Here is a 12041-nt window from a genome sequence, read left to right as displayed (position 1 = left end):
AACCCATTACTTTTTTGCAAACTTGAGTGGTCAGGGAACTTTACTGAGAAAGATTTGCAGGGTGATATGTCATCAGAAAACCTAACTTGACTGTCAACTTCCCTACTTCCTAGTTGCATGACCTTGGTCAAGTCATTCTATTTATTTCGATTTCGATTTCTTTATCTGCAAAACAAGGATATTAATAACTTATAAGCCTGTAAGAAAATCATAAGATACTATATGGTAAATTTGGAGACATATAGACAATGAGTTATTATTTTTGCACCAGCAAAGTAAAACAGAGAACTAAAGCAAAGCGTAGATAATTTGTCTCACGTTCCTCCTTCCACAAGCCTCATCACTTCTTTTTTCAGAATTACCAAGTGCAGACAAATGTGACACACTTCATATGATTCCAGAACAGAATGTAAATGTTTATAACCTGGATAAGGTAGAAGTAAATGCATATTTGACAAAAGGCAAAAAATAAGAGTTGATGGAGAAATCTAGAGTTATCTCATCAACATCTTTATTTTCACAGAGGGGAGATGAAATAGAAACTAAAATTGATAGAGAAATAGAAGTTAAAATGTATTATTTAAGTAACAATTTTTATCAATAGAAAAGTGAAAATAAACAGGTAGAGAGGAAAGAGGAGTGTGAAGGATAGTGTATGTGAACTAAGTCTGGTCCTTTCATAGAAGGCAGTCAACAGATAATATCTGATATTGATGAATCAATATAGAGAAATAGAAACATATTTTTCAAAGTTATGAAGGTCACTACCAGCAGAACCAGAAAGAAAGGCTGTTAAGATAAGTTACCACTAAGCTGGAAGTGGGAAGAGGTGAGTTGGGAAGCTGTTGGTTTCCAACACAACTCTTTGGTATCATTGGATTTTCTTTACCATTTGATAAAATATGAGAGGGGAAAAAAAACTCAAAAAGGCATGTGTTCTTTTTTATCTTTGGTGCCATCAATATAAGCTCAGATATTCAATATTGCTAATATTAAGTATTTCATTTTCAGCATCTTTTTCTTTATTCCTATGCCTGTGCTATTCAATAGGATAGCCACTAGACACTTGTGGCCACATGAAGTTAAATTCGTTAAAATAAAATAGAATTTCAGTTCCTAAGTTTCATCTGCCATATTTCACAACAAATGGCTACTGTGTTGGACAGCATAGAATTCTGGAATTTTCCATTACTGCAGAAAGTTCTATATCCTCACTCTAAGCAATTTCATCCACACTAAAGGTTTCAGCTACCACTCATTCTTGGATGACTCCCTGGCCTTTATCTCAAGCCAAAGATCTTGGCTCCTGAGCAACATACCCTCACATGTACCTGTTGATGAGACAGGAATATTTTCACTTATGTCCCACAGCCCTTCATACTAAACTTATCCAAATCTGAACACGTTGCATTTCCTGTGGAAGTCATTTTTACTTCCTACATTCTCCACCTCTCCTGTTGGAATCATCATCTGAAAAGTCACTAGAATCAGTTGGCTGGTGTCTACTGCTTGCAGCTCACTTTCCCTGAAGCTGATGGCAGCCTGGGAGAGCCTCCGCTCATCTCTTCTTCCTGACACACTCCTTCTGGCCAGAACACCTACCAGGTCATCATGTTCTGCTTATTCTAGGTGTGGCCTACACTTCTGGTAAACTAGCTCCATTCTAAAGCTGTCAAGCTCCTGGCTGGTGCTCTAGGCATCACTCAGCTAGTCTTCCTTATGATTGTTTTTTACCCCAGGAAAATGCCATTCCTCACTTTCTGTAATGATGACACATTCTGAGTGTTGCTATGTGTTTTTGATTTAACCACAACAAAGTCTGGGAATAAAAAGACTTTTGGTAAAATCAAAATACTATTTCTTTTTAAAGTCAGGGAGAAGGCCTAAGTGGGTCTGCTGCTCTATAAAACCAGACTACAAAAAAGCAGTAGTTTCCTGGAAACTTAAACAAATGCTACTAACATGGATTGAAACCCAAATGCCTATGAGATCAGCATCATAAAACACATTTACCAATTACCTAGGTAAATGTGTGTGGTGGAGGAGAAATGTGGATAACTTCAAGGAGTTTATAATCAGGCTGAAAAATAGTTCAACAGTTATCTTAAATATGTCAGGTTGAGGATTCAGTAAAATGGCCAGCTCAACATCTCTTCCAACCTTGTTTTAGTAGGCTTTTTTTTTTTTTTTTTTTTTACTGCAGAAGTTAGAAAGCTAAACATTACAACTCTCAGATTCCTTTGTAGCTAGATTCTGGATATGATTAAGTTCTAGGTTAATCCAGGTCTTCTACCAATGAGTACAGAATCTTGGCCAAGTTTCTTAGCCTCTCTGTACTTTTACTTTTCTCATTTCAAGATGGAGGTTTGACATTAATATTAAATTGAGAGATTTATTCGAGGATTCATTGATGCAATGAATGCAAAGACATTAGCACCCTGCTTGGTACCTATAGATACTCAATAAATTCTTGCAATCACTATTAAGAGGAATAAACAGAATGCTCTTCCCACGTCCTACTTCAGAGTAAGTAAGGAGGAAGGGGGCAGAAGTTTTCGTATTCATTTTGCTGGTACAGATCTAGCAGATGTAAAGAGGCTCTGAAGCCAACAGTTCCAGGAAAAAACTCCTGGTTATTGAATTATAGCTGAGGGGCTGTGTTCCTGGTACCTGCTATCGTGATAGCAGCCTCCTGATTGCCTAGCTTCTTGTGTATGGTAGAGATAACTAATCCTTGGGTGCGCCAATTTTGCAGCGTTGTTCTGGGAGTCACTTCCAGAGTCCCAGCCTGTGCCTCCAGCCTTTGTAACAATGTTATAAATACTTAATTCCATAAATTAAAACACCTTGTGTTTAAAATTGTGAAATGGTTTCTATTACGTGGAAATGTACCCAACCTGATATAGGCAAAATGGAAGACGGCATCATGTCTCTACCACTAGGAAGCAGTGGTGGCTCTGTGAGACAATGTGTGAGAGTAACCGGATCACACCCCTACTCCAGATATGTTTCCTCAGTTATAAACTAGAAAGTAGTCTTGAAGCAGAACATGGAAATGGAATTCCATTTACTCTGCCCACTAGGAGGCATTTTCTTCAGCATTGTCTTTCAGGACCACCATGGAGAAGATGTCACAGCTGTCCACTTCCAGGTGATGCAGCAAATCATGCAGAGCCATCTATGAATCAGGCTCATTTTTCTTGCCTCAGTCTATTGATTGTAAGGAACTCTCCATGAAGCCATAGGTGTAGGTTAAGAGAGAAGAAAATGTAGTAGGAATAGGTACCATTGTTCACTTACTCATGCAGCGTGCTTGGCCCTCTGGACCTACTTGAGCCTTATCAGGTATATGTCACCTCCAACTGATAAGAGAGTTCTGCTGTGCATGCCTGAACTTAAGACTTGGTGGGTCAGACTACATCCAGTTCATTATGGGCAGCTTAGGCTGCACTGCAACTTGATGATGGTGTGTGGTCAAGTGTTCAGTCTCTACTAGGGCCCAGTAGCAATCCAAAAGGAAAACTGTTATCTAAAAGAATGGGATATCTTTGCTTAATATCCTAAGGTCTATCCAGTGATTCATCTGGAGGGGCTGGCCAAAGGTTCCCCGCAGCATTTCTATCTGCCACAGAGATTTTAAACACCATTGGATCTACTGGGGATATAGCCCAAGTGACAAAGTAGCTTTCACAGAAGACTGGACCAGTTGCAGAGCCTTTTCCTTTTCTGTCCCCTACTCAAAACTAGCAGCCTTTGGGATTACTTGATCAACAGGTTCAAATAGCAGACCTGAAGGAGATAACTGTTGCCTCTATAATCTGAGGAAGCCAATTAAGCATGGTGGCTTTTTCTCAAGTGATAAGAAGGCAGAAATTTGCCATTTCCCTTAGGAGGCGTATCTTAACATGTCACAGACCACTGACACCCTGGAAAAATCACCAATGTGACTTTCGGTGATATAAGCTTCAGAATTTGGAGATATTTGTGTCACACAAGTTTTGGAATACTTTCTACTTCCTGTTCACCTGGTTAGGTCATTACATGATAGCATCAGGAAAACAGACCAATGCCATGTCTTACAGAACAGAGAGGTGATCAAGTTTCCTATTGACTAGAATATGACATAGGTTTAGAAGGTTGATGCACATTGCTGGTCCTAACACCTGGCAGTAAACTGCCACTGATGATTTTTAATATCAAGTTAAAAAAAAAACAAAACTTGCCAGATCAATAACTGGCAATACCAGGTGCCAGAGAATTTATTGTTTCACTCAAGCAAAAAAAAAAAAAAAAAAACACACATCTGGATCAACAATTGTAGTCAGTCAGCACGTGATTAAATGTACAATAATCTATTCTCATTCTGCATTGTTTCTAGACTTATAACCAAATTCAGCTTCTAACAAATAAGTTAAAAAAATACTATTCATGAAAAGATGCAACGTGCCCCTAAATAATTTTGAGGTTTTGCCAATTCATACTAACAGAAAACACGTATGGGAACTGATTCGAAGCGTATTAGATCTAAGTGGCAGCAATATAATGTTGGGACAAACAAAATGTTATTGATTAGAGGGCACCAGGATAAGATTCTGAATTCAATGTGCTTGAGTCACTAAAAAGGGCTCCAGTAGGGGGGCCTGGCGCGGGGTGCGCAGAGAGCCACGCTGGCGCGGGTCCTGATGTGGAGGGACCCGCAGTGTGAAGGCGGCACGGAGGGTGTGCAGGCGGATGTACTGCCACCTGCCCAGGGAGGCCCTCGCCAGGGCCTGCGCCTACAGAGACCGCCAGGGACCCGGACCGGTACTGCCCCTCGTACAAGAGCCCGCAGTCCAGCAGCCCAGTGCTCCTGTCCCGGGTGCACTTGGAGAAGGGCGCAGACTCATCTGAGAGTATCGTTGCTGCCATGTGATGGGGCTTGGTCCCGTCTTGGTTCAAAGGAGCTGATCATTCCAAGCTGCAGTTCAACACTCCCAGCTCTTGTAGTGACACCATAATGGAGAAACGGTCCTTCAAGGTGCCTCTGGGAAAAGGAAGACGCTGTGTTGTTTTAGCAGATGGATTCTGTGAGTGGCAGCCATGTCAGGCAAGAAGCCAGAGGCAACCCTACTTCATCTACTTCCCCCAAATGAAAACAAAGGTCCGAGAGTGTGGGTGCTGCATAGGGACCTGAGGACTGGGAGAAAGTCTGGGACAGAAGGCTGAAGCGGAAGAAGGAGGGGCGGGGTTGCTTGGGAGGAGGTAGCACAGTGTTAAAAGAGTTGTGGCTTCTTGGGGGAGTGGCTGTCCTGGTTGAGACCAGGAACCCCCCAGTGGGGTGGGTGGGCAGCCCGGGAAGAAGAATGGCCACCGCCATCAATTCCTGGTGGGAGGGGAGGGGCTCTTGTGCCTACCGCCGTCTCCTGGTAGGACCGGTGGGCTTTCCCTCAGAGCTTGACCCTGCTGGCTGTTCTCAGCCTGACCTGACCTGTTGCTGTCGCAGAGGCTGTTTTCTGTTCAGCCTTTGGGCTTTTTCAGTCTTCTTTTGGAATTAAGTTCTTAAAACACTTTATTTTTCTAAATAAATTATATTTGATAAACTGTCTACATTTCAGAAAATGCTGCTGGTGGGAGGAAGTCCAGATCTGATTGTTTTCTCCTGGCATCAGACCTAGGGAATGATTTTGTAACAAATGTGGGGCACTAGGATTTTCTGTGGACAACACTGCTTTTTTGGAAACAATAAAAAGGTTCGGTGGGAGAAAAAAACGGCTCCAATAATTTGCTTCGTTGATTGACTGAACGATGGACCCAGAGGAAGTGTATACTGAGTGAAGTTGAAATGCTAGAAGAAGGTATCCAAAGGCTTAGGGAGATTGTGATGCTCAAGTATATTTATTATTTAAGAGCTTCTCAGTTTCACTCTAACTATATCCCCTCAGAAGATTCAGAAACACTTCCTTCACCAAGGCCAAGAGAAATACATTCGTGAGGCGAAAGCAAACATTCTTAAACAGCTTCCTTGTGGCTAGTCTCCACAGGCCAAAAATGACAGTGGGAATTATTGCCATGGAATTGGGCAATCTGCGTTCAGTGAAGATAATAGTATTGTGGTGAAACGGAGCAGGATCCTATGGCCTTCTCCCCCATGTCCTTAGCCTGCCTTTTGTCTGTAGAAAAACTTTAGCCAAAGAATAACTTTAATCAGAGAAGTGAGAAAATGCAGAAGCAAAGGAAAACAGTCAAACAGGACAAGATAATAATAGTTTGGTCATTAAGCAAAGTCAAAGACCTTTAGTTCCTCCTCAAGGGCTATAGATAATACCCTGAGCCATATCCTTTGAGCTGTTTTGTAGATTCTGAAACCCCTACCAGTTGGAAGAAGTTAACTACCTAATGACCAGAGTGTAGTCATGACATAAGCTGCCACAGGTCCAAGAATTGGCCTCAGGGAAATGGGAACAAACTGACTCTGGAGCTGAAGACTAACTGTACTTTAAACAATCAAGATGATGCTGATCAGACCACCACATGATCAATTCCAAGATGACTGTCAGAGCTAGCTGTGCTGTTGCTGCATGTAGCCCCTTTCCCTCTGCCTATACACCCCTGGATCTCCCCTTTAAAGGTCTTGCCCCCTGGTTGTCAGCATGGGGGAGTTGGCCTTTGGACATGAGTCCACACTCCCCTCCAACCCCATTGCTAGCCCCTGAAATAAAGCAAATTTCCTTTCCACCAACCTTGTCTTTTTACTGGCTTTAGAGTGGCAAGCAGCTGGGCCCCACTTTCAGTAACAGTGGGGTGGTAGATGCTGATTCAAGTCAGCCTTCTGTTTACTCTTGCTTACACAGACCAAATAAAACTTGAGTGGACTGCCCGTCTATTTTTGCTCTGAGGACAAAATGATCAGCTAACCAACACCAAAGATCTCTATGGAGTAAACCATTCTGATTACTGTACTTCTTTGGCTCAGCTGCCCATCATGGTAACAATTCCCACTTTGTCCTCTAGACTGAAGACAGAAGACAGAAAAATTTTTTTCTGAAGACAGAAAAAAAAATCCCGCTTAAAAATAATGTTGGTTGCCAGATACTATAGAAAAATAAGTCTGACACTGACTCAGGATAAAATATTAAATACATACTTTAGAAAAAATTTAACAAGTAAATTTAAAAGTCAAAAGAGAAAAGCAGTGATTACTAGGAGCTAATCCAGGTTCATTACAATTAATCCATACTAAAGTGGCCTCATTGGTTCCTTAAATGAGATTATTAAATCAGAAAAATAATGTTATATATTATACATAGTACGAAGTTGACTATAAGCTTCATGTGAACAAATAGTATAATAAAGAAAACCTGGATTTCATTAATAACAGTACATTGGCAAGTGAAGAACAACTACATTCTAACCTGCACTGGTCAGCCTATATTTGAATTGCCATGCCAGTGTTGAATACAATATTTTAAAAGAAATGTTAACCAAACAGAATAGTCCACGAACAAGGAGGAGTTCAACAGGGGCTATGGATAATCCAGCACATGAAGAACGGTTGTGGTAACTGGGGATTTGTGTCAAAAAACAAAAATAAAACTACTTTGTTGGGAGAGCTCCAGTTAGCTGCCTTTATTTGAAGTGTGGCCATATGAAATAGGAAATTGATTTACCTGGGGTAACTTCAAAGGAAGATCAAGGACCAAATAGGTAAATTTCCAGGGAGGAAGGTTTGGATGTAATATTTAGAAAAACCTTTAACTCACTGCAGTTGCTTGGCAGTAGAATTAGCTGCTGTAGAAAGCAAGGGCTTCTCTGCCCTGGCAATATTTTTGCAGAAGCTGAGCCTGCATCTGCTCTGTGTTTTGGTTGAGGGCGTTCCTGCAATAGGTAGGAGGTTAAACTAGATGACCTTTAGGGCCCCTTCCAATCTCTTTCAATAATTCCATAAAGAGTGAGCAGGGAATATAAGAGGAAGGAAAAGAAGTTCCTGAGGTGCATGAGGTAGGCAAAGGGGACAGGATGTGAGAGACGAGGTGGTAATTCAGAGAAACTGATCTCAACGTACTCTCTACCCATAATGTAACATCACAGTCTCTCATATCTACCTAAAAACATGAGAGTTAATTAAACTGGACCTATTGTTTTCTCACGTCAAAGTAACTTATGATACACCGATTTAGATGACAACTGTGAAACACTGATTTAGAGGATGCCTTTCCCTGGGAATAGGGATATATGGAAAGAGCAGTGGCTAGGAGTAGGAAAATGGAAGCTTTAGAGTTTCATCCCAGTTTTGCCCAAAACTCACCATCTGCTCTTTGCGCAATTTCTTGCAAATTCCATTTAGCTTCACTGAAAAGGAGACTTTGAGTTTACTACGAACTCTTAAAAATTGAGTGTGAAATAGCTCATCAGATACAAGATCTAGGCTCAGAAGCAACCTCCTGACTTTGCCTCTCATATTTCATATTGCAGCCCTGCAATGAAACAGAGCTCACATTTTTTTGTCTTGGGTTTTGAGGTTAAAGGGAGGATTTCGCAGAGGATATCATAATTCCTCCCTGTGGCTATAGAATTATCCTAAGGGGTTGCTACAACTGAGTGGAGTAAGGTAAGTACTGATCAAGTCTCAGTCCCTCCCAAGGCCTTAAAATGGGTTCTTCCTTAGTCCCTGAGGAACTGGTATCTGTAAGAAAATCAGGAGGCCTGGTCCCCGAACTGCCTTCAGAGCACATTGTGGGAGGTGCAGACCAAAGGTGAGTTTACACATCAGTGACTAAAGTTTCCTGCCACTAAGCATAAGAAGTCACTCATGAGCAGCGTCCCTAAACCACAGCTACAGGATGTGGGCACAAGCCCTCGTACAGTTGTTGGCCAAAAGCCAATGAACATTCATCCCTGTGCAAATACTTGGGCTTTGTTGCTGTTGTTAACCTTTGAAAACCACAGGCATTCATCTCTCTCTTTCTTCCCCTTGGCAGGAGTCATCTTCTTTTCTCCAACTTGGTCTCCTGTGTGTAAAGAATTTCTGAGGAGCTTTTAAGCCTGAATTTAATACTTTTGCCCTCCCCTCTTTTGCCCCACAAAATGCCAGGCAGAGGTAAAGCTGCCTTACAAAATATCTGCTGGCTTCCGCAGCTTTGTTTGGGCTTTTAAATCAGATAGGATATCAGAGAGCTCCATGAGTGACCTTAGCCTTTAAGAAAATACAGGTAATTTCTGGAAATTCCCCCTAAACAACGGTGACCTATTGTTTTCTCACGTCAGAATGAACACAGAAACTCTGATACGCTGATTTAGATGACGTGTCTTTTCCTGGGAATGGAGGTATATGGAAAGAGCAGTGGAGATGGAATTGGAGATTGGAAGCTTTAGAGTTTAATCCTCATACCAAAAATTCGCCATCTGCTTTTTGAGAGACTTCTTTCCAGTTTCTAGGCCTTTGCTCTGTGTTCTGTGAAATGAAAGCATTAGATTCGATGGGTTCTTTTCTTCCTTAGCCCCAGGGCTCTATGAATTGGCTTCCTTAGTAATGCTTCAGCAATGGGACAATGAGAAGGGGACGCAAGGCAAAAGATCCTCATAAATTGGCTTCTCTTTTCTGCCTTAGAGGCTGGCCAAATGTCAGCCTCCAAGAAGACCCGACTGCCCACTGGGAGGCCAGGCGTGGTGATTCATGGCAGCTCTCCTTCTTGTTAAGTGTTAGAGAATCCATCAACCTTGGTTCTGTAACCCCAATGCCCCACATCCAGGTACTGAAACACAAGCTGAACCTACTCCAGCATGGGAATCTTATTTTTAAATCAAAGAGATGGCAGATGGATGTTCCAGAATCTAAATCAACAGGAGAACTTTCTAACCATCAGAGCTGCCCAAGATGTATCAGAAGATTATGAGCAATCTGTCAATAGAATTGTTCAAATAGTTTCTGAACAGAGATTTATTGGAGATTTTCTAGTGGGATTTCTTTCTTTTTTTTTTTTTTTTTTTTTTTGTGGTATGCGGGCCTTCCTCTGTTGTGACCTCTCCCTTTGCGGGGCACAGGCTCCGGACGCGCAGGCTCAGCGGCCATGGCTCACGGGCCCAGCCGCTCCGAGGCATGTGGGATCCTCCCAGACGGGGGCGCGAACCCGATTCCCCTGCATCGGCAGGCGGACGCGCAACCACTGCGCCACCAGGGAAGCCCCTCTAGTGGGATTTCTTGAATGGACAAAGATCAGAGAGAGAAAATGGCCAACCATGACATTTTTATGATGATATGCTTTGTACTTAATGCCTCTTGTATCAAATCTTATTCCCAATCAGACCTAGGATGGCCCTTTGAGAAATGTTATTGGTATAGTTCAGATGGTAGCCTGAAGGAAAAGCCCAGGTATACATATAGGTCTCCTGGTTTGTGGGTTGTGGTTACTTGTCAAGCTTATGGACAAGGAACCCTCGTGAGAATACCATGTGTCAAATGGGAAAGAGATGGTCGGCAGGTCCATGGTGACCAAAAAACAATTCCCAGAAGAACTAAATTTAGTTCCCTTGGATGGTGTCCCAGTTTCTGCTGCCAAAGTGACATTGCACTACAGGCAGATACTCAATGATTTTTATTTAATAAAATAATTTAACCTCATTTTATTGAATCCTCACAAGGTCTTTATGAAGTAGACAAAAGAGATAGCATTGTCTCCATTTTACAGATGAGGAAATTAAACCTTAGGAAAGTTCAGGTAATTTTCCAAGGTCTCACATGATTGATTCAACTCTTTCCAAAAAAAAGGTTGTATTACCTAATCATCGACAACAATTATTTGGAGAATCATAAGGTCTCTGGTTTTAAATGATTTTATCAAGCATCCCTTTAACAATCCCTTTCACAATATCCACTTTATCTAGTCCCTACTAGTACACATCAAGTGATGGGAGACTCTTTCAAGGAGGAAAGCTTCCCATCTTTGGACATTTTTAACTATAAGAAGTTCTTTCTTGTCTTAAACTGCCATCCAAATCCCTGAATCCTCTCATCCTCTGGTCATAATCCTGATTTCTAGATCCCATTGATCAGTTTCTGGAATATCCCACAGGACAATCTGTGTGAAATGTGAAGACAATTCTCATGTCATCTCTGACATCATTCTTCTCCACACTAAACAGTCTTGGTAACCTATTGGTACAGACTGACCTCAGGGCTAAGAGATATTTTCCTCCTCTCATCTTTTCTGATTTGCTCCATTGATGATGCTGCATTGTGTCCTTTCGAAGGTCATTCGGGAACAGTCCAGCCTAGGTTACAAGGGGAATAAATATGCAGAAAGAAGTCACTTGTCAGACTGGTCCTTAAATGGTAACTCAAGAGAATGTGCTGGACATTTCAGAGGCTTCTGTCAACAAATGCCACTATCTTGAGGCAAATGGGGATTTTCGGGCAGTGGTGTTATAATAATTTTCCAATTGTGCCTGCTTCAGAACCACTGCCAAAACAATCCAACGACTTTTCATTCCACTACTGTTGTGACAGGACAGCTAAGGATTTCAACATTTCCTTTTACAGTCTGAAGAGAAGTTCCCTGCCTTGGGGACTATACCAATATTTGCCATCATGAGGGAAAAAAAAGTGGGTGCTGGGAAGTGGAAAGAGAGGGAGAGAAATACTAATGAAAGTAAACAAAGATAAAGACAAAATAAAATGAGAGTTATTCAAAGTTTGGATTTTGAATGCCTCCATCAAATTGATGTTTGTGAAATATCAGAGGAAATCTTTGAAATTGAGGAAGTGAGCATTTTGAAGAGAAGACTTTAGACCTCACATAAAGAACCCCCTTTCCCCTTCCCACCCCCCAAAAAACAGCTGGAATTTTTAACTTGAATACCAGCCAAGGTGTCTCAACTTTGGTTCTTTAGACGGGCAAAGAGCTGATTATAATAATATTTATAGTGCTCAACATTAAAAGTTTCTTTTCGGGGCTTCCCTGGTGGCGCAGTGGTTGCGCGTCCGCCTGCCGATGCAGGGGAACCGGGTTCGCGCCCCGGTTTGGGAGGATCCCGCATGCCGCGGAGCGGCTGGTCCCGGGAGCCAT

At 41.9% G+C, this 12041-nt stretch overlaps 1 protein-coding gene across 9 annotated transcripts in view; it reads right to left on the bottom strand.

The window, feature by feature from the left end:
- TPRG1 (tumor protein p63 regulated 1) overlaps positions 1–12041 on the bottom strand; it is a 383646-nt gene that overhangs the window by 195335 nt on the left and 176270 nt on the right. For 5 of the 9 annotated variants that reach the window (XR_008617208.1, XR_003680640.2, XR_008617211.1 and 2 more), the window contains one exon: positions 8491–11247. The exons of 3 other annotated variants lie outside the window; for them this stretch is intronic. Coding sequence is in view for 1 of the 6 variants with exons in the window: in XM_028492188.1 (XP_028347989.1) it covers positions 11147–11247 (101 nt within the window). In the remaining 5 variants the exon portion in view is untranslated. Of the gene's footprint in view, positions 1–8490; positions 11248–12041 lie in introns of those variants that run through there. One more of the 9 variants, XM_028492188.1, reaches the window with a different exon arrangement.

This window comes from Physeter macrocephalus, chromosome 1 (assembly GCF_002837175.3).
Source record: "Physeter macrocephalus isolate SW-GA chromosome 1, ASM283717v5, whole genome shotgun sequence".
Taxonomy (NCBI): Eukaryota; Metazoa; Chordata; class Mammalia; order Artiodactyla; family Physeteridae; genus Physeter; species Physeter macrocephalus.
Note: the sequence above shows the minus strand (reverse complement) of the source record. Positions and strands in the feature narration are given on the sequence as shown.